The sequence below is a fragment of the Nannobrachium achirus genome (assembly GCF_963921795.1).
Source record: "Nannobrachium achirus genome assembly, chromosome: 20".
Lineage (NCBI taxonomy): Eukaryota > Metazoa > Chordata > Actinopteri > Myctophiformes > Myctophidae > Nannobrachium > Nannobrachium achirus.
This window is the reverse complement of record NC_137827.1, coordinates 44,568,631-44,591,806: the sequence shown is the minus strand read 5'-3', so window position 1 is coordinate 44,591,806 and position 23,176 is coordinate 44,568,631. Positions and strand designations below refer to the sequence as shown.

Genomic DNA, 23,176 nt, shown 5'->3' with positions numbered 1-23,176 from the left:
TTGAGAGTGTGGGTTCAATCTCAGCCTCTCTCTCTGAGACGGCAATGCCTTATACTCTCTGGGGGTTGCTCGTCACAATGATGTCACGTCAACCATATCCATATATGGAGTTCCAAAGTCAGCCATGCCTAAATATGGAGGTCAATAATGCTGATGTGTCAGCCAGCTCATTAGGCGCAGGAAGAATGACGTAGCCAGTTCAGGGGGGAGATCTAAGAGGTTGGCGGCGCGCCCCTAGGTGGGCGGAGTATTATATTCCGCCCCCCACTCAGAGTATATCTAGGGTACTAACCCTACAGTGCTTCAGTTGCTAAACTCAGCGCTGCAGGACACACACAGGTGCCACACCTGTTGCTGCCGGAAGCGTACTGCTGCCCATGCACCGCTCCGAGAGGGTGCCTAACTTGGCTGAGTATTTCTGGCTGTTTCTGCTATCTACTATTGCTTATTTCATGTTCTTAGCTGCCAAACTAACCTAGTTAAGAAGCTGTGTTCTGGCCAGGTTGTATGGGAAGGTTGAGGTTGTTATTCTGGTAATCACTGAATGATAGAAGTTGTGTTCTTGGCCAAGTCGCATGGGTAGTTTTGAGATTGTTATTCGGGTAATCGCTGATTCTAAAGTTTCAAGGTCCATATTGTCTTGCTAAAGTTGCTGGTGCCCCAGCTGAATTCTGTACTTCAGTCATGTTGCTAAAGCTAATCTAAAGGTGCTACGGGCTTGCTAACATGGCTAAATGTATACTAAGGAGGATCATAGAAAGTGGGCTGTGGCTACGGGCTAAATGCTAACTTATTGTGCCCCGGTGGGCCTTTACTGGGCTACCATGAGTTAAGGTAATCTCAGTCGTTGGGTTTGTCGATGATAGCCACAGTGGTTTTGCGACTGCGCGGGCCGTATCGGCTAGCATGGAGCAACAGGTTCAATGTATAGTCAGCCAGGAGCTAGCCGGTGGCTATTGCTAGCCGGCTACTCCGGTAAAGATGCTGTTAGCTGGTAAAACAACGTGCTAGCCATGTCAATGCATAGAGCGGCGGCCCCTCGCGATAACGTGGCCCCGTAGCAAGTATGAAACACGCCAGGAGGATTCAGTTTGTAGGCTGTTGTAGGTATCGGCAGCATTCACCTAGCATCCGAGCTAGCCGAGTTCATGTCAAGCGGTGGTTTACGGCATGACGTCGTCAGCGCATACTAAACGCTGGGGATGGGATATGTAGTTCGCTAGCATGTCAAGCCCAGCCGGATTCCGTGCTACAGTCTAATGTGGCAGTCGTTTGTTGCTACTGCTAATTTAAGGTGCTTATGGGTTTCGCTAACGTTGCTAAAGATTAGCGGCTGTCCAGGCTGGGTTCAAGGCAAGGATTATGGCATAAAGGTTGGGTTAGCTGTTGTGGTAAACACGGCCGAGGTCTACTTCTAACTACTGCTTCATCAAGGTAATGGTGCTCTTTCCAGCTGAGTTTGCATACTACAGATCGAGACGGGAGCAGTTGCGGCTCCTGGCTAACGCTAAAATAACTTCTTTGTGCTTGGCTTGCTTGCGACCGTTCGCTAGGTTAACTCAGTTGCTTGTGCTTATCGGGAACAGTGGTGTATTTGTCGGGATCAGTGGCGTATTGGTGTATTTTGTCAGCCGTATATGCTACTGTTGAGCAGCGTTCCTTCCTTGCAGTCAGCCAGGGGCTAGCTTTGCTTGTTAGCCGGCTAGCTTTAACTAATGTAAGAATAGCTGCTAGTTGGTAAAACAGCTTGCTAGCCATGTTCTAGGCGCAAGTATGGCCCCGTCTGAAAACGTTGCTCTATAAACAGCTGCTGCTTATGAGGTGCTAGTTGCTATCAGAGCAGTATAATCAGAGAGTGGTGTCACCGCGGGGTCAGAAACAGCGCTGGTCACGTGGTTCATTGTCACTTTACACCTCATAGACTTCAATGCATTTTGTAAACTTCCGGTTCGCCGTTTGTCACTATTCGCCAATAGATGTGTGCGTAGAAGACCTGGCCCATGAAGTGAACGGGAGTGACGCAACTCTCTATTCTAGGGCTCCGGTTGCTATACCTTAGCAGCTTCTAAATGGTTCCTGTCGCTTGTATGTTTGCGCGGGCTCCTGGAAGGAGGAAAACCCGCAAGCTCATGGGTGCCACAGTTTACGTGCAAACAATGTTTTGCGTCCGCTAACGCTAGGCGTGCTGTCTGTCTTGACGTCACCAGTTGACTCGCTAATGCATGCAGGGAATCGTAGTCTTCTCTAAATGCTTGGTAGCTCCACTCAACCTGCGGCGGCGTGCTAGCATAACTGCTAATAATTACAGCTAAGGCTGATGCTTGTAAAAATGCTGTATCATGTTTTCTTTCAGCTCATGCTAAAGCTAATACTTGTTGGTTGCTAACATTCTGTCTATTATTTCAGCAAGTTATTGTTTCTACTGCATGTCAAGCTGTTACCAGGGTGTTGAGTGTTTCTGCTAACATGTTGTCATTACTGCTCCAGTATGGCAGCTCCAGGCTAAAGTGGCACAGGCTCAGCTAAATCACTTTTCTTAACAGCGTCTCGCTGCGGCGGCTATAAGGGCGCGGCTAACACCAGGTCTACGTTGTATTTTTCAGGTTCCTAACCCTAACATTATGTTTATTTTTCAGGTTTCCTAAACATGAGGTTTATCTTTCAGCTTCGGGCTAAAGCCGACGCATAGCGACAGCTACAGCAGGTCGTCATTGCAGCGTCGCACGGCAGCTGCGGGGTGTTTCAACTGCTTGTTAAGCTGCTACCAGTGCTTCAGAAGTTAAAGGGATTTAACTCAAATATTTGTTTCAAACTAAGGCTATAGTACCGGGTCACACAGCACACCGTATGTCCTAGCAGTGTTTCCGTGGCCGCTGCACTGGCTACAGTTCTGTTTTCCTTCAGCTCATGCTAAGCTAATACATACTGGTTGCTATTCATCCTGTTTATTTCAGTTTCAGGCCGGAGCGGCTGCAGGCCCACGGCTATGACAGCAGGTTATCATGGCAGCTTTGGCTGCGGGTCCCACTAATCATGTCATGAAGGTTATGTTCCTAGCTTAGTCGACTGCTGTGTGCGGCTGGGAGTCCGTCGGCACCGCGGAGGCTATTGTTGCGACGGCGCAGCTGCTTCCGCTGCTGCCTTGGGCCAGCCGGCCCTCCAGCCTTCCTGACTTCCCGGCGACCCGCGAGCCCACGACGGAGGCGTGTAGGGCTCAGGCTCAGCTTCTGGGGGAGCGGCACACCGACACCGCCGTCATGCCGCGAAGGAGCAAAGGAACGCCAGTTCTAGCGCCAGCGGCGGGAGCCAGTTCTCTCGCCAGCGACGGCTGCCCCGGAAGCACAGCGGAGCCAGACTCTAGCAGGTAAATAGCAGCGCATTTGCTTGTTCGGTTCCGTCAGGGCGCAGTCGCTCTAAGCTGGGGACTTTACGCATATCGGTTGGGCCATGTTTTGGCATTGCTTGACTTCAAAAGTCAAGAGCTGGGTTGTAGAGTTTCTTATATGTGCGTCAGCAGACTCTGCAGCAGAACTAACGCACTTTTCCATTCTGTGTCTCCATGCCGAAACACCTGGCTGCCCGCCCGATGTCTGCCCCAACGACCCTCTGTTCCATGACGCACGCTGGTTCGCCGCGAGACTGAGGGAGCAGGGCCAGAGTGAAGGCGTCGCGCCATCCCTCTACACGCCACATTCCCTGCGGCGCGGAGTAGTTTCGGCAGTGGCGCCCCTGGCGCGGAGCAGCTCGGCGGCAGCACTCCTGGCGCGGAGCAACTCGGCGGCAGCACTCCTGGCGCGGAGCAGCTTCGGCGGCGGCTCTCTGGCGAGGAGCACCTTCAGCAGCGGCGCCCCCGGCGCGGAGCAGCTTCGGCGACGGCGTTCCTGGCATGGAGCAGCGGCGGCGCTCCGGGCGCCCTCGGGCCTCAGCTGGTCGTCAGCAGCAGGCGTCCGCTGCATCGGATGCAGCAGGCTGGGTTCCTCCGTATGCAGCGGCGGAGGAGCAGTCAAGCGGCGTGGGAACGATGTGAAGCAGCCCGTGGTTAATGGACTGATGGGGCCGAGGCACGCAATCAGTCACGCGTCCCGTGGAGGACGCTCAGGTTCAGAAGGCCGCATTATGAGGTTCTGTTTCGGCTGTGTGTTTATTGCTGCCCCTCACATGTATTTATATACAAGGCAGGGTGTCTTTAAGGTTATAACAGTATAGTTACTGTTATGTGCAGCGTATACCTTATATTTGTGGGTTTTTACGTGCTGCCTCTGCTGCACTTCACAGGTCTTTAATTAGTGTTATATCTAGTTGCTCATGCCCACTACAGCATTGCCAAAAGTACACTAGAGCTACCTTTCTTATCATTGGTTGGCTTTAGGCAAGCTGCTAATATCTAATACTTTGGTACTAACGAGTATTCCTTGCCTGCTCATTCTAGTATTCAATAGCGCTCTAGAGTTCTGGAGTTAGCAGTAGATATTTTAATTGCTTCAGCTCAGCAGTAACCGCTAAAAGAAAGAACGTCACGCGGAGGGACGGAGCCCTTCGTATAATGGTGTTCTCTTCTGCAAAAGCAAGGTGTGTTGGGAAGGGGGAGAGTTTAATAAAATGTATAGGTTGCTGCATAATTCAGGTAATTAAAGGTGCTGTATTCTGAGTATGGGGGCATAGTAAATGTACGCTATAGTGTCAGTTTAGTTATTTCGCGCTTCTGGTCACAGCAGTGTCCAAGCTGTTAGGTCCGCGGAAACAAATCATCCTCACCGGTGATTAGGAGTCTATGGATTCTAAGCGTTGCGTGTGTTGGGGGGGGACCCGCGTGGGTCCTTCCTTTTAGAATCCATAAGCCACTCTTAGGTTCCGCTTGTAGTATAGATTATGCTGCATTTATCCATGCGTGCTGCTCATTTTATTATGCTGCCTGCGGCTCATGTCCTATGCTGCTGTAATTGTTTAGGATTGATCATGGATTCGGAAGCATTGCGTGTTTTGGGGGGTTAGGACGCCGTCCTGGCAGGACGCCGTCCTTCCTTCTTTGGGGGTCTCGGATCATGTGACGCGGAGAGCTTCAGTCACGTATAGATGATTATAGCTTAATCATTTATCGTGGACGCGGCACATGATCCGTTAGCCGAATCCATCGCCAATCCATCCGCATGTAGTCTGGTTACGCTACATATTCATGCTGCTGCTTAGGCTATAGGATGCTGCTGCTTAGGCTATAGGATGCTAACGTATTGCTATATATATATTGCTCATATGTCTCTGCTGCCTGCTATATTGTATGCTTCCATTCTTGTCAATAAAGTCCATTCAACCTTAATGATTTGCCCCCTGAAATTAGGCGCAGGAAGAATGACGTAGCCAGTTCAGGGGGGAGATCTAAGAGGTTGGCGGCGCGCCCCTAGGTGGGCGGAGTATTATATTCCGCCCCCCACTCAGAGTATATCTAGGGTACTAACCCTACAGTGCTTCAGTTGCTAAACTCAGCGCCCCACCTCCTTCCCCAACTCCACCTCAGGATTAGGCTATCCCCTTGCTGGGGGTCTCGGATCATGTGACGCGGAGAGCTTCAGTCACGTATAGATGATTATAGCTTAATCATTTATCGTGGACGCGGCACATGATCCGTTAGCCGAATCCATCGCCAATCCATCCGCATGTAGTCTGGTTACGCTACATATTCATGCTGCTGCTTAGGCTATAGGATGCTGCTGCTTAGGCTATAGGATGCTAACGTATTGCTATATATATATTGCTCATATGTCTCTGCTGCCTGCTATATTGTATGCTTCCATTCTTGTCAATAAAGTCCATTCAACCTTAATGATTTGCCCCCTGAACTTATATAGAGTTCTAGGTCAGTTTTATCCAAATATAGAGTCTGCTTGGTGCTAGACCAGCATCTGTAATAACCATAACAAAATAAACAGTACTTGGATAAAGTGAAAACTGGATGCCCTGAAAGCCTTTTTTAACACTGATCCTTTATCCAGGAAAGGTCATGCATATTTGAGCGGTGCTAATCGCTGCTACGTCTGGCTTTATGTGTAGGAGCAACCATTGGCCAATTTGTCAAATATTAGAGGCAGAAAGTGTGAATATAGCCGATCATGCTCACAACGGCGTTGTGAGCATGTACAGTAGAATCATGTTATACAAAATGTAATGCCTTTTAACTGGGCCCCCCCAGTTAAAATACATGATTATTTTGGGGGTCGCGGCATGAAAAGGTTGAGAACCACTGCTCTAGTGGTATACAGATTTGCCAATTATTTTGCCAAGATAATGTTTATTCCAATGATCTGAGGGCCCGTTTCCTCACGGCCCACAGCTTGAGAACCACTGGATTAGATCATCTGACGATCTCTGGAGGGTGACGTGCAAACAGTAACACACCTGCAGGCTGCAGCCACGAGGCTTAAAGTCTCATCACATAGAAGACACTCCACATGTAAATCTATAATCCTACCATGGCTAAATAGAATATGGACCTGTGTGTGTGTGTGTGTGTGTGTGTGTGTGTGTGTGTGTGTGTGTGTGTGTGTGTGTGTGTGTGTGTGTGTGTGTGTGTGTGTGTGTGTGTGTTATGCTTGAGTATAGCTTTTTTGTGTGTGTGATGTGTCACTTATGAGCGTTGAATGTTTCGTGGTCACTTTATGTATATATTCTTCTTTTTTTTGCAATAGCTTTCAACACTTTATGTTTTATTTATATTTTTTTGTGCTTGCTCTTTGGACTGTATACTACAGTACTCTTTTTCTTTTTCTTACTTCTCTGTAACTTGTAACCTTAACTGCTGTGCTGCCTCTGGGCAGCACAGCCCCTGTGGTATAATAAAGGTATCTATCTATCTATCTATCTATCTATCTATCTATCTCTGAAGCTCACTAAGCTTCAGAGATTCAATAAGACTCTGGAGTTGACTGAGCTCTTCCTGCTGTTCCTTCTGGAGTTCCTGCTCTTCCTTTTGGAGTTGACTGAGCTCTTCCTGCTGTTCCTTCACCGTCTTCTGCAAGCGATGGATAATCATGTCTTTACTTTCTTCTTTACTGCTGAAGAGTTCGCTGCACAGGAGTTGGGTTGCGTCCGGGCGGTCACGGGGGTCTTTGCTCGTGAGCTTTGTGATGTGCTTGGCCAGGACTGGCCATCTGCGGCAGAATGCATCTGGAATCTTCCCTTCTTTGAGATTCCGGAGGGTCTGTTCTCGCTCCACCTCTTCACCGAAGGGCTGGAATAGCTCAAAAGCCACCACTCCTATGCTAAACATATCTGATTTGTTATCATAATGGGTGCTCTCTAGCTGTTCTGGAGCGGCATACACAACCGTCCCGACTCCCCTAGTGTGTGAAGAGCCAGCGTTAGAAGGCAACGATTCATCGACTATTATATCCTTGCAGGCCAGGCCAAAGTCTCCGATCCTAACATGGCAGGCATGTCCCTGAAGGTAAATGTTGCTAGGCCTCAAGTCTCTATGCATGATTCCCCTGGAGTGAATGTATTGCACTCCTTCCAGTATTCCCCTCAGAAGGCCGAGAGTCTGCTCAGTGTCAACACCTTCATAGGGACATCTACTACAGGCGAGTGTATCCGTGGCCCTGGCGTCTCTCTCTGAGATCCAGTCTTTCAGGGAGCGGTCGCACAGCTGCATCTGGATATAGAGCAGGATATGGTACTGGACCTCCTTGGAAGACTCCTCCACTGCGGGACTGGTGGAGTCATGGCTTTGGCTTTCATCATCAGACTGAATGTCCTCCATCCAGGCATTGTGATAGCGCACCACGTTCACATGCCGTAAGCTGGACAACACCTTGACCTCCCTGAGCTCCCTCGCCTTCATGTAGTCCTGCCTGGACACGTTCTTAATGAGAATTCTCTTCACTGCGTAATTCTGCCCATCCAGAGTATTTTTAGCCTTAAAAACCTTGCCAAAGGCTCCTTTCCCGAGTCTACAGATCTCCTCAAACTCTTTTTGATATCGTGATAGATATGGTGATAGTGCCAGGGACAGTCTGTCTTTGAGGGCCTGAGTGCCCGTGTCAAGATGCTGCCGATCCTGTGTGAATAGTGAGGATAGTTCAGTGAATGATATGGTTTGTTGGAATATGATGTTGCTGCACTCGTCACTGCTCTCCTCTGACTTGGACTCGTCGGAGGTTGTGGTGGATTGGAACATTTGCTCTGTTGTCTGTCTCACCGGTGAAGAGCTGTATAGGGATAGGTTGTCTAGGACCAGAACCTGCTGCAGTGGTGTCCGGAAATTAAACTGTCTTGTATGGATCGTAGGGTGGTTCAATGTAACTTTGGTACTGTAGATACGACAAGGGTTCTGTTGGAATCTTGGAGGTCGATGGTCTTGAAAGCAGAGTCTTAAAGATGCACTGTTGTCCTGGAGGTCTGTATAAGAGTCCTGGGAGTTGGAGATCGTCCGAGATTATTGAGAGTGTGGGTTCAATTTCAGCCTCTCTCTGAGAAGGCAATACTTTATACTCTCTGGGGGTTGCTCGTCACAATGATGTCACGTCAACCATATCCATACATGGAGTTCCATGTACATGCATTCCCAACATACAGTACTGCTGGTTTTCTACCCTACCGGGACCTCTAGTACAGTGGTTCTCAACCTGTGGGTCAGGACCCCGCTGTGAGTCCCCAAATTATTTTGGGGGGTCCCCAGATGATTAACTTAATGTGCAACATTTTTTTGTGTATGGGAGGTATATGCACCTTTCCAAAGTGACAATTTAAGGACTTTTTAATACCTCTAAAATGACAAATTAAACATTGGCCAAATTGTCAAATATTAGAGGCAGAAATTGTGAATATAGCCGGTCTACTTGCTCACAAGGCCTCGCAGCATAGAATCATGTTATACAAAATGTAATGCCTCAACTCTTAGTGCTCGACAGGGTTGGGCCCCCCAGTTAAAATATATGATTATTTGGGGGGTCGCGGCCTGAAAAGTTTGAGAACCACTGCTCTAGTAGTACAGATTTGCCAATTATTTTGCCAAGATAATGTTTATTCCAATGATCTGAGGGCCCGTATCCTCACGGCCCACAGTTTGAGAACCACTGGATCAGATCATCTGACCATCTCTGGAGGGTGACGTGCAAACAGTAACACACCTGCAGGCTGCAGGCCCCGAGGCTTAAAGTCTCATCACATAGAAGACACTCCACATGTAAATCTATAATCCTACCATGGCTAAATAGAATATGGACCTGTGTGTGTGTGTGTGTGTGTGTGTGTGTGTGTGTGTGTGCGTGCGTGTGTGTGTGTGTGTGTGTGTGTGTGTGTGTGTGTGTGTGTGTGTGTGTGTGTGTGTGTGTGTGTGTGTGTGTGTGTGTGTGTGTGTGTGTGTGTGTGTGTGTGTGTGTGGCTACATATAGAGGTGGGAGAGCGTTAACATTATAGTGTGCTAAGCTCTGTGACCATCCTCTCGCTCACATCTACAGACAGGATTATGTGGGATTCTCCGGCCAACCTGTGTGTACGTGCACGCGGCGTGTGCGGCGCGCGTGTGTGTACTTTGTGTTTGTGTGTCCTTCCGTCTGTGTACGTTTCTGTGCCACCCACTTGTGTGGGTGTGTGTGTGCGTGCGTGCATGCAATGTGTCAATTGTGTACCGTGTGTGTACCGTGTGTCTGTGTGTGTGTGTGTGTGTGTGTGTGTGTGTGTGTGTGTGTGTGTGTGTGTGTGTGTGTGTGTGTGTGTGTGTGTGTGTGTGTGTGTGTGTGTGTGTGTGTGTGTGTGAGAGAGCCCTTTTGAGATTTTTGAGACTGTCTGTTCCTCTCCAAGGCTTCTGTCTTTATCCTCTCTCTCTCTCTCTCTCTCTCTCTCTCTCTCTCTCTCTCTCTCTCTTATTGTTTGTGAGCAGTGATATCACTACAGCTCGACAATCTTAAAGGTCTTATGCATCAAATTTCATTTTATTTTTTTATTTTGAGGCTTTTCGTGTTTCCTGACCTCAATTACACACACACAAAAGAACTTTCAACATTCAGTGTTTTTTTCTCTAATCTGTAGTTTTTTGAATTACTATAGGCTCAGAAAGGTGAGTTCATTTGCCTCTGGACGTGCGCATCATCATCCAGGGGAGGGCGTGGTTGTAGTGGAGGGTGAACTCAACAACCAAATTGGTGAATGTTGAATGGTAAATGGTGCATTGGGCAAAGGTGATACACCCTCCCCTACAACCACACCAGACCATACGTCCAGAGACAAATGAACTCACTTTTCTGAGCCTAATTATTACAAAAAAAAATTACAGATTACAGAAATGCACCATGAATGTTGAAAGGTCTGTTTTTTTTGGTCAGGAAACATGAAAAAAAAGGCCTAAGAATAAAAAAATATAAAAAAATCGATGTCATAAAAGACCTTAAAAAACAGTATTCACAATTCATAAACTAGGCCTTGATTGATTGATTGATTGATTGATTGATTGATTGACAGGGATACAGACATAGCGACTGACTGACTGACTGACTGACTGACTGACTGACTGACTGACTGACTGACTGACTGACTGACGGACAGTTCCATGTTGTGTCGTTGTGTTCCACCTGCCGTCGACACAGATCACATGCAAATCGCTGTGACGACAGGGGCGCCAGGCGGCACTGACATAAATATTCACATAAATATTCACACTCACAGCCGTGCATACATTACTCGCGCTCGCACGCACACAATTGCATTGCGCGCGTTAACGCGCAAACGTAGACATGCATGATTGCACAAATGCTCGTACATATTGCAGACACACGTACACATGCATCACACGTTTGTATTGCTATGAGGACATCAACATTTTACGACGTGTGATTTCATGAATGGCATTTTTATTTACATCTTTTGCCATTTTAAACGTAAGTCTAATGCCACAAACTTGTAGATCGGCTATTTTTCTGTGCAAGACACAAGAGCGAACTAAGTGTAAATCAGGCATAACTCTATCTCTAATCCCTAAACCAAATCTCTCAATGCTAAACCTCACCGATCTGAATCTTTTTTTTAATTGCAATCATACATTATCTCTAAAAATCTTGTTTCAACCATGAAATAATACATGTTCTCGTGAGGACCAGGAAGGTGGTGCTCGCAATGTCTATTACTGAAATGATACTGTACTTGCTGTGTGGACATTGGGCCCTCACAAGTATAGTAATTGTAAAAAACACACTCTCTCTCTCTCTCACACACACACACACACACACACACACACACACACACACACACACACACACACACACACACACACACACACACACACACACACACACACACACTCCATGTGTATCTGGGAGGTCTCTCTCTCTCTCTCTCTCACATATTACACCAGTTTCCGTTTAGTGTCAACACAATATTTCATACTTTTAGTTGAAGCTGCTGTTGTTCTTACTATGCGAGCATGTAGTCATCTGTTGCACCCTCTCCCACTCACAATCTCTCTCTCTCTCTCTCTCTCTCTCTCTCTGTGTGTGTGTGTGTCTCTCTCTCTCTCTCTCTCTCTCACACACACATACACACACACACACACACACACACACACACACACACACACACACACACACGCACACGCACACGCACACGCACACGCACACACAGAGCTCCAGGGCGTCTGTGAATCTTTTTAATATTTTGTGTACGTTTCAGTGTTTATTTATTTAAATCTGAACGTCTTTCTGTTCATTGAACAGAAGGACGAAGGGGAAAGGAGGGGTGTGTATATGTGTGTGTGCGTGCGTGCGTGCGTGCGTGCGTGCGTGCGTGCGTGCGTGCGTGCGTGCGTGCGTGTGCTTGCGCGTGTGTGCGTTTAAATGCAAGCATATTAAGCACAAGATGTACAGTTTAATAGAGCCGTTAATACCATAATAACAATAACTGGTTATTACATGTACTTTACTCAATATAATGTGATAATATTGTGATACTCTGTCAATGTTCCTGTGGTGATCTGAGAGCATGTTGAGTCTGCTTTCTCTACATAACAGCATTATTTTGTATTGTATCTACTGTCTTCTATCACCTCTCTCCTCTCTTCCTCCTCCAGTAACAATAATAATACTGCACACAATTTATATAGCGTTTTTCTGAGTACTCATATTGTCACAAAATGAAAACAGCTTTATAGCAAAAACCTAGATTAAAAAGTCAAAAACTATAGAAGTGAAGGTCATCTCTTCCTCCTTCCTTATACAGTATATATTTGGCCGCCAACCTCCCATCTCTAAATATTCTCAAAACATTTGAGTTAAAAATTTACAGATTATTCAATATATCACCTGATGCTTTCCCGGATAGATATGGCAGTGGTTCTCAACCTTTTCAGGCTGCGACCCCCAAATTAAAGCCGATCTACATGCTCACAGAGATATGGGTTAGTAACCATTGAGATATGGGTTAGTAACCACTGAGATATGGGTTAGTAACCATTGAGATATGGGTTAGTAACCACTGAGATATGGGTTAGTAACCATTGAGATATGGGTTAGTAAATACTACTAAATAAATAAATACTAAGTGCTGTCTCCTGTCCTCTCCTCCTCGCCTCTCATCTCCTCTGTGTGGAGAGGTGTGTTTTTGTTCTTCTCATGTCTCTGAGACCAGCATGGCTTCAAGTTCCTGAGATTCAACTCTCTCTCTCTCTCTCTATCTCTCCATCTCTCTCTCTCTCTCTCTCCATCTCTCTCACTCTCTTCCTGTTAACATTTTGTTTTATCCTTGCTGAAAACCAGTGACAAAAATACCTGTCAAATCCTCAACGCTCTGTCTTCTGGCTCCTTCTCTCTGTGTTCTTTTTAGACTATCTTGCTCCATCGCAACCATGTGGTGTGTTTGATCTCGCACGCACGCACGCACGCACGCACGCACGCACGCACGCACGCACGCACGCACGCACACCCACACACAAACACGGTTCACTTTACAGATCTGCAGAAACCTCCAGGTACGGGGAGGAACCTCCGGTTACCGGAGGGAAAAGTGTTTTGCTGTGGTCTTCCTGGCTATGTCACAACAATTGTACAAATGGCATTAACATGCCTTTTGTATATATATTTTTATATTGTACTTTTTTTGCGGCACTGTTGTTTAATTAAAAACAAAACAAATACAATAAATACTTAATTAAACAGCACAAAAAGACGGAAAATTACTAGGAAATGACTTCTGCTAGTTTAGGCTATATTCACAAGAAGAAGAAGTGCACATACCATAGGTGGGGTTGGTGAAAGGGCCTTTCTGTGTGGAGTTTGCATGTTCTCCCCATGTCTCCTAGGTAGGTACCCTCACAAAAACATGCAGTAATCCTGGTCTCTATGCTGCCTCCCCCCATGGCCAGCTGGGGCGCCTGATGCAGGGGAAAGGAACTGGTTGGAATAACGTGTTCCAAATACATATAATTCCAGTGATCCTTGACATTAAAACGTTTGAGCACCACAGATAAAGAAACATACGTTTTTCATAAAAAAACATAAGGATTTAGAAGACATTTTTTCGTATTTTACATGTCTTACAGCACAACTTAATTAAACTTTCCTCTCTGTCTTTGCTCTTCCTCTCCTGGGTCTCAGGTGATCCACGTGACGGGGCGTCTGCGGATCAGGATGGCTCTGACACACAGCCGCTCGGTGCCCAATCAGATCATTGGCATGGTGGTGGTGGCCCACGCCCTGCCCCCGCCCACCATCAACGAGGTCCGCATCGACTGCCAGATGTTCGTCACGCGGGTCAACATGGACCTCAACATCGTCTACTGTGAAAACAGGTAAGGAGCAAGCATGTGCACACACAGACATCAAAGGGGGCTTGAGCCCCTGCTCTTTTATCCGTCTGTAAAAAGTGCCCTCTCCAGACCATGAATACAGTTTTTACTACAGTGAAAGCAAGGCCCTCTTTCCATGCCATACCTGAAGGCAGCGTTCAAGAGAATTACCTTGCCCAAACTCTCCTGAACTTGAATGCAGCATCTCATGTTGAAAGAATTGCCCTCTCTGTGTAGAAATCCATGCCATTCGCCACATCTCCAGTAAGCTATTTACTTGATTAGTTCAGTGTGTATCAAGCACCGAAAATAGCCGACCTCCAAGCTCAGAACGCGTCACAGCGCGAGGCGTAGTGAGCTTGAGGTCTGCTATTTTCGATATTTTCACCAAAAGGCCCTTTTAGAAATTTCAGCCCCAGCCTCTCTAACATTCTCTGCACGTCCCTGGTACAGAGACACAGAGACGAGACATTTGGCGTTTGTCTTTTTATTAAGGAGAAGAGCCACAACCAAATGTGTTCCCTTCATCCGTTTGGAACCTTAACGGAAGACAGTGCAGGAGAGACGGACAAGTAGGAAAGCCGAGAGGGAGACAGTGTATAGGGGAGAGAGACAGTGGGAAAGCTGACAGGGAGACAGTGGACAGACAGTAGGAAAGCTGATGGGGAGATGTATAGACAGACAATAGCATAACTGAGCAGGTCACACAGCATAGGAGAGACATATTGTAGGAAAGCTGAGCAAAAGACTGTGTGAGAGAGACAGATAGTAGGAAAGCTGAGAGAGAAAGACAGACAGTAGGAAAGCTGACATGGAGACAGTGTAGGAAAGCTGAGACAAGAAAGCTGATTGTTAGATCAAATGTAGAGTATCATAAGTATTTGAACACAAAACACATACTAGATTCATACAATATTGCATGGGTGTACATGTTCGTGTGCACACTCATCAATGTTGTGCAAATGCTGTACATGTACGCCTGTGTGTACATGCATGTTCTTGCATTTGTTTTCAGTTGTGTTTGTATAATACCTTGTACTTGTTGTGTGCACCTTTATGCATGTGCACCTTGTTGCATGTGTGCGCGGCGCATGCTGCCGCTCGTGCGTGCGTGCATGAGCGATGTACATCAGAAATGAGCCCATCATCGTGTTATGTATAATAATAAAAAAAAAGAAGATAGCTGACAGATTGCATTTCAGGAGCAGGGAACGCAGGGAGATGGAGGTTGAATGCGGCGAAGATAGCAGGCTTTTCTGCGGGGGGAAACAGGAGGCGGCGAGCTAGCGGCGCGCACTCCTATTACCTCCCTTCTCTTTGAGGATGAGATTTCATGGGGATGAGAGCGGAATGGGATAGGCAGGTTTCTTCAAGAACAGGATGCGATGTTATCTGCCGGGGCCAGATATTAGCCCGTTTAGGCCTGAACACATTATGACGCAATATTTTATGCTTTAAATATAAAAAAATAGCAGATATACAAGCTCACAGCGCGGCACCGAGTGCCGCGCTGCGAGCTTGTAGATCTGCTATTTTTGAAAAATCGTGAAAATCAGAATTTTGACCCGATTCTATAAGTGTCTTTTGAATCCTTCTAAGATTTTTGGAAAAAACCTATGTTTCTATGTCAGCAATCTGGCCAGCCATCGTCAAAGAAAAGGTCCTTTTCACTTAACTGGAGCTCAGTTAGTCTGTTCTTGAGAGACTACTATGTCAGTGGTGCTCAAACCTTTTCATGTGAAGGACCCCCAAAATGATATTTATGTGGCCACGGACCCCCATTTACAAATATCTAGTTCCAGGGACCACCCAGAAGCAAAATTTGAGTTACAAACGTTCGCTTTGAAAAATACAGTATATTCAAAGATTTGCACACATTTTCACGACTTTTAAAAAAATAGTAGATCTACAAGCTCGCAGTGAGCTTGTATATCTGCTATTTTTCACTGGTTAAAGCATTCAATAATTCTAGGCCTAAATGGGTTAGGGTCTCCCCCCGGTATCGCCGTGATAGAAGCGAAATTGTTCTATCTCTGCTCCTCTCCGGCGAATTTACAGTCAAAGCCTCTAATACACGGGGAAGGATTTGTGTTCGGCGATGTTGGGGCGCGGAGACAGACACCGTAGCGCTCTCTCCAACACCCTTCCAGCCCCGGACGAACACGCGCACATTGGTGTGTGTGTGTGTGTGTGTGTGTGTGTGTGTGTGTGTGTGTGTGTGTGTGTGTGTGTGTGTGTGTGTGTGTGTGTGTGTGTGTGTGTGTGTGTGTGTGTGTGTGTGTGTGTGTGTGTGTGTGTGTGTGAATAAATAAATAAATACATATCGCAATGCTGTTGTTGTTTGCAATGATCTAAATCCTTGTAATCAAATCACACACACACACACACATTTAATTTAACTCTTAGCGTGTAGACATGGAACCAAATGGATCCTTACAGATCCATTTGGTTCCAATTGTACATACATCACAAACATTTCCAAATGTGCAAAAGAATCGCGAAAGTAGCAGATCTACAACCTCTTGTCGATTGTCTTTCTTTGACTATTCATTGCATTTTGCATTTCTGTCTAACAAAGCATTCACTCACAAAGTGTGTGTGTGTGTGCGTGCGTGCGTGCGTGCGTGTGTTTGTGTAGAATCAGTGACTACATGGACCTGGCGCCGGTGGACATCGTGGGGAAGCGGTGTTACCAGTTCATCCATGCTGAGGACGTGGAGGGCATCAGACACAGTCACCTGGACCGTGAGTACTAGGAGTGGACCACAGCAGTAGTTCTCAACCTTTTCACGCTGCGACCCCCAAAATAATCCTATTTGAACTGGGGATCCCCTCACCCTGCACAAGCACTTGGAATTGGAGGAGTTGGCATTACATTTAGTTTGACTCGATCTATTCCATTGTGAAAATAGCCGATCTACATGCTCACAACGCCGTTGTGAGCATGTAGATCGGCTATTTTCACATTTTCTGTCTCTAATATTTTTCAATTTTACCGATGTTTGACCAGAGGTACTAAAAAGGTCATTAAAGTGCTTAAATTGTCACTTTACATTTAGCTAAACATCTGGGGACCCCCTAAAATAATGTGGGGACCCCTCTGGGGGTCCTGACCCACAGGTTGAGAACCACTGTACTACAGTGTCACTGCATTCAGATGCTCCTCTGGTCTGGGATCAGAATACCCGTGTGTGTACCGTGTGTTTACATTCTGCACTGTAGCACACTCTGATCATAAATACAGCAGACAGGTGCGCACGCATGCACACACACACACACACACACACACACACACACACACACACACACACACACACACACACACACACACACACACACACACACACTTGACACACAGACTTGCATACTGGCCAAAGTGGCCATAACCCAACCAAGGTTAAAAAGTAAAATGGTAAATGGTGAATTTATTTATAGCGCCTTTATCCAAGGCGCTTTACAGAGATTGTACATTACATTCACCCATTCACACACATACATGATGGCGGAGGAAACCATGCAAGGCACCAACCTGCTCACCAGGAGCAAGTACAGTATAATAGGGGTTCAGAGTCTTGCTCAAGGACTCTTCGACACTAACTCAGGAGGAGCCCGGAATCGAACCGGGAACCCTCATTGTTCTAAGACGGCAACTCTACCCCTGAGCCATGTAACACATATGCGAATGTGCACACACACGCACTATACATGTAGACGTTCATGCAACGGAAGAGCTCCAGCGCAGTAAGAGACTGTGTGCGTGCGTGCGTGCGTGCGTGCGTGTGTGTGTGTGTGTGTGTGTGTGTGTTCATCATAAAACAGAACAGTATGTCATCCCTCCTGCAGACATCAGAACCCTACATATTCGGACAAAACTTTTCCAATTACATCTCTAACTTCCTCCTCCCTTTTCCTCAATCCCGCAAAACGTCCAGAGTGGCAATCAGGAAGTGTTCTACGGTGGCCCGGCGGGGTCAGCGCGCAGAGCGAGAGCGCGCGCGTGGGGTCAAGGTGTAGAGAGAGGGAGAGAAAAAATGGAGGAGAGGGAGAGCGAGAGAGAGAGAAAAAAAGACGAAAGTATGAGCAGATTATTCCTGTCTTTTCCTGTGTGGATGAGGGGGTCAGGGAGAGGTCCCCGGCACAGAGAAGTATAAATGACTCTGTCTGTCGTTTAATACATTCAGAACGGCTACACATTATAGTGTATTATTATTTTATGCTTTAACTATTGAAAAATAGCAGATGTACAAGCTCACAGCGCGGCACCGAGTGCCGCGCTGCGAGCTTGTAGATCTGCTATTTTTGAAAAATCGTGAAAATTAGAATTTTGACCCGATTTTATAAGTGTCTTTTGAATCCTTCAAAGGTTTTTTGAAAAACCTCTGTTTCTATGTCAGCAATCTGGCTCGCCATCGTCAAAGAAAAGGTCCTTTTCACTTAACTGGAGCTCAGTTAGACTGTTCTTGAGAGACTACTATGTCAGTGGCTCTCAAACCTTTTCATGTGAAGGACCCCCAGACTGATATCTATTTGGCCACGGACCCCCATCTCAAAATATCTAGTTCCAGGGACCACCCAGAAGCAAAATTTTTGTTACAAACGTTCGCTTTAAAAATACATATGTGTAAGATTTGCACACATTTTCACGACTTTTTCAAAAATAGCAGATCTACAAGCTCGCAGCGCGGCACTCGGTGCCGCGCTGTGAGCTTGTATATCTGCTATTTTTCAATAGCTAAAGCATTCAATAACTAGGCCTAAATGGGTTAATACGCATCTCGCCTCACCTCCGCTCCCCTTTCATTCCTTTTCTTTCAAAATTAATTTCTTTTCCTGAAAAGGAGGATTTATTCTTCTTTGGGTGCAGAGCAGATGGCCGGGGCTGGTGGTGTCACGCCCAGACTCCCTGCTCTGTCTTTTGTGTCTGAAGCAGAGTCTCCTGCTCTCTGTGGTGGTGGTTTATGGGATGTTTATCAGGTGTCTTGCTAATGCCAGGGCTACTCTAATCTCTCTTTAGCGACTTCAATGCGGATGGTTTTGTTCCAAAATGCAGTTATTACACAGTAAAAATCCTTAGTGTTAACACTTGGGGAGCCAAACTCGTTCAGTGACGAGTTAAGGCCACTAGGTGTCACCAAGCCAAAAGGAGTTATCTCGTTGAGAGACGAGGCAACATAGGGTTAACTGTACGTGCCTGCAGCCTGCCCTCTGAATGACCCGAGTCCATTACGTCACCCCGTAGCAGGGACAGAGAGAGGGAGAGGGGAAATAGCGGAGCCTGCTTACATTCCTTTCCATTCTAGCCTGAAACATAAGAAGGGCTTTATCTCTGAATGAGGTAAAAAGAACGCCAGGGAAGCAGAGATCTGATTGTTTTCACGGCGACACTTTATCCCGTTTGGATTTTAGTTTCGCGAGCGTTTGTAAACAAAGGGATTATCTTCCTCAATCGTCAGCGGACACCCACGTGCACACGCACGAAGCTTCCGAGGCACTTCAAAATAAAGCGTAAGTGAACGGCGGCACCAGCAACAGCTAGAAAAGTTATAAACCTTGGCGGCCGTTGTGTTAAGAGGGCACATGTGTAGTCTGAGACGTGGATACATTAAAAAAATCTCTGTGTATATAGCCTGCTGTATATTATAATTTTTTAAATAATAATAATAATACGTAAATACGTCAGGTCTCCTAATAGAGAGATTTGTACGTGTAAAACATAACGTTAGGTTCCACATACAGTTTAGTCCGAAATTCGGCTTTACTGTTACATCACACTTACAGACGCAAAGGAGTGGGTGAAATAACGTTTTGTGCAAGCTCTCAACATTGCAGTTCCAGTTAGATGACTTAGAATAGGGAATAGAGAGAAAAGGAACACAACAGTGGTTCTCAATATTTTTTTCGGGTGGGGACCAGTGCAAGAGAATTGCCTTGTCCAAACTCTCCTGAACTTGAATGCAGCATCTTATGTTGAAAGAATTGCCCTCTCTCTGTAGAAATATGTGCCGTTACGCCACATCTCCAGTATTCACTTGATTATGCTTAGTTTAGTGTGGTATCAAGTACCGAAAATAGCCGACCTCCAAGCTTGGAGGTCTGCTATTTTCAATAGTTTCACCAAAAGGCCCTTTTAGAAATGTAAGCCCCTGCCTCTTTAACATTCTCTGCACGTCCCTGAGAAGGTAGAATATAGGTAGACATAATTTTGACATCAACGAAATGACGGTTGTGGAACTATTGGGTGGAGTGCTATGACAATAGCATGGAGAAAGTGTTTATAACCAGGAAGGTGACGGAGAAGGTGTTTTACATTGGGAAAAATACCAGATTCAAATCATGTACTGATGGCGAGGAAGGTACAGCACTGCTATGCAGACCAGGAGACGAGACGATATATATATACACAAAATGAGATTTTTTGTTATTAAAAGATAGCCGAGCAGTCCTGTGTTTCCGCTGTATCGCGCCGGGGTTTAAACCATTTAGGCCTAGAATTATTGAATGCTTTAACCAGTGAAAAATAGCAGATATACAAGCTCACAGCGCGGCACCGAGTGCCGCGCTGCGAGCTTGTAGATCTGCTATTTTTGAAGAAGTCGTGAAAATGTGTGCAAGAATCTTTGAATATATGTCTTTTCAAAGCGAACGTTTGTAATTCAAATTTTGCTTCTGGGTGGTCCCTGGAACTAAATATTTTGACTTTGGTCCGTGGCCAAATAAATATCATTTTGGGGGTCCTTCACATGAAAAGGTTTGAGAACCACTGACACAGTTGTCTCTCAAGAACAGACTAACTGAGCTCCATTTAAGTGAAAAACACCTTTTCTTTCACGATGGCTGGCCAGATTGCCGACATAGAAACATATGTTTTTCAAAAAAACCTTAGAAGGATTCAAAAGACACTTATAGAATCGGGTCAAAATTCTCATTTTCACGATTGTTCAAAAATAGCAGATCTACAAGCTTGTATATCTGCTATTTTTCAATAGTTAAAGCATAAAATAATGATACTGTGTACCCGTTCTAAATGGGTTAAATGACGTCTCCAGTCAATTACAGAGGAGACGTATTCCCTTCATGCCGCGCGGGCGCTGTTCTGCTGGTGAGCCACGTCCAAAAGTTTTACCTCTTCTCATCTCCTCCGATCTACAGATTCAATAAACGGTTGAGTGGACCGTTCTCCTGAGCTGACGTGTATGATTTAATGCCATCTGTATCCTGGATTGGGGCACAATGTGAATATTAACTGGTTGGTGTAACAAAAGATATGTTTAAATTATGTTTATGTTGTCGCTGTGAGAATATATTGCGTTGAAACTTAAAAGCATGAAATCACTCACACTGCAGGCAAGCACTGAACATGTGGATACAGTAATTAATATGAATCTATTCAGAATAAGCAAGCTTGCCAGCTACATTTGCACCTTCAGAACTTGGTTTGTGCATTTGTGAATGGCAACAAATAACTCAAAACAATATGGAGGCTACAGTATACGGTACAGGGCATAAATATTAATAATAAGGTTATATCCTCCATATGTTTGCTGTATTCATCACATTGTTGCAGTCGGGCAGAAATCTCCATATTTATACTTTTTCTTTCGTCAATTAACGCCCTACTTCAAGGGTCTTCAACGTTTTCAGGGCCGAGGACCCCAATTAGTTGAGAGAGAGATGAAGCAGGGACCCCCACAACCTTTTCGTAGATTCCATACAGTTTCATTGTCTGACAGCACAATCATCAGTGTATTTTGGATTCATGTCAAATTGTGTTTTCAGATATTTAACCACTTGAACCATCAATACTTAATAAACTTGACCTTTCACTCTGTATTTAGTCTGCTCTTTTTCCCCTCTACACCAAACCTCTTTGCCGAAAATGGCCGATCTACAAGCTCACAACGCCTCGTCGTGATGGCATTTTTGGCGAAAGTTCTCAGAATATGGACTATAGGGTTTGAGTGGTTATTATCAAAAAGGAGAAAAAATAAGTCACACAAAGATTTGGAGGACCCCCTGTAGTAACTCTGAGGACCCCCTAGGGGTCCCGAGCCCCCTGTTGAAGACCCTTGCCCTACTTGATCATACTCCAGCATCACGTAAAAGCATCAAAAGTAGATCTGATACTTTTATAGAATTTGAATCTTGAAAAGTAACACTTTTGGACCGATAAGGTTTCCACCTGACAGAGATGATAATATCGTCGTTGTCGGGTGAAAACCTTGTATGTCCAAAACCATTCGTTTTGTATTTATCATTTAAAAAATGATGTAAACTAGTGAAAACAGCCGATCTACAAGCACACAACGCCTTGCACCGCGAGGCGTTGTGTGCTTGTAGATCTGCTGTTTTCACTACTTTTGTGCGACGGCCTTGTATGATGATGCAGGGCTTTACTTTGCGAAAAAACATACACATTTGAAAATTGGAGATACAAGGTGTCCACCCGACAACGACGATATGCATTGTGCTTTCAGTCACTTCATCCTAATGTAGCCTACCTTTATTAGCCCTGAAACATGACGGTCGTATGACACGGCAAAATCTCGGTATTTCTACATTTCATTAGTTCGACTAAAGCCCTTTGCACACAGGCGCGTTTATCCGCACGGATAAAACGGACAATTTCATTTTTTTAAAAGAAAACAATGATTCTCTACGACCTCATGCACACCGGATCAGAATTAGCCGTGCGACGAGTGGCTGCGGACGTGTGTTTTTTTCTCGATCGAACCCAGATTCGTGCGTCTTGTCGCATGCGGTAAAAAACTCATCACTCCTTTTATGACTCCTTTTGGGATCCGCAGCGCCGATTCCGCACAGCATTGCACACCAAATCCAATGCGTTTTATTCATGCAGCAAATGAAAAAAAAAATAATAATAAAAAACGCAACTGTCCTGTGTGCAAATGGCTTAAGGGTCAGGGTTAGGTTTTAGGGTTAGGTTTAGGCATAGTTTTACTGAGGTTTGGGTTAGGTTTAGGCATAGTAGCATTCACCAGGTCAACAAACACCAGGTTAGCATTCACCAGCGTCGAACTACTGGGACAGTATGTAGTGGGGGGGTCCCTGCTTTATCTCCCTCTCAGTTAAAGGGATCCTTGGCCTGAAAACGTTGAAGACCCCTTCTGTACGTCAACTTCCTCAACTTCCTTGAGTCGTGACTGAGAGCACATCACTAAAGTGGACGTTTTGGCTAAAGGCTGCTGTTACAGTACCCCCCCCCCCCCCCCCCCCCGTGTGTGTGTGTGTGTGTGTGTGTGTGTGTGTGTGTGTGTGTGTGTGTGTGTGTGGGTGTGGGTGTGGGTGTGTGTGTGTGTGTGTCAGAGGATAACAAGGACTTCTCCCTAAAACCATTTCACATAAATTATCTTCACTTTTATACCACACACACACACACACACACACACACACACA

General features: G+C 45.8%; 1 protein-coding gene across 1 annotated transcript in view; it reads left to right on the top strand.

The window, feature by feature from the left end:
* The window catches only part of npas3 (neuronal PAS domain protein 3), a gene marked incomplete at both ends in the record, with an annotated part of 476,542 nt that overhangs the window by 434,485 nt on the left and 18,881 nt on the right, over window positions 1-23,176 (top strand). Inside the window, 2 exons of the mRNA XM_080750653.1 lie at window positions 13,572-13,765; window positions 16,401-16,507. Of these exons, the coding sequence (XP_080606779.1) occupies window positions 13,572-13,765; window positions 16,401-16,507 (301 nt within the window). The remainder of the gene's footprint in view (window positions 1-13,571; window positions 13,766-16,400; window positions 16,508-23,176) is intronic.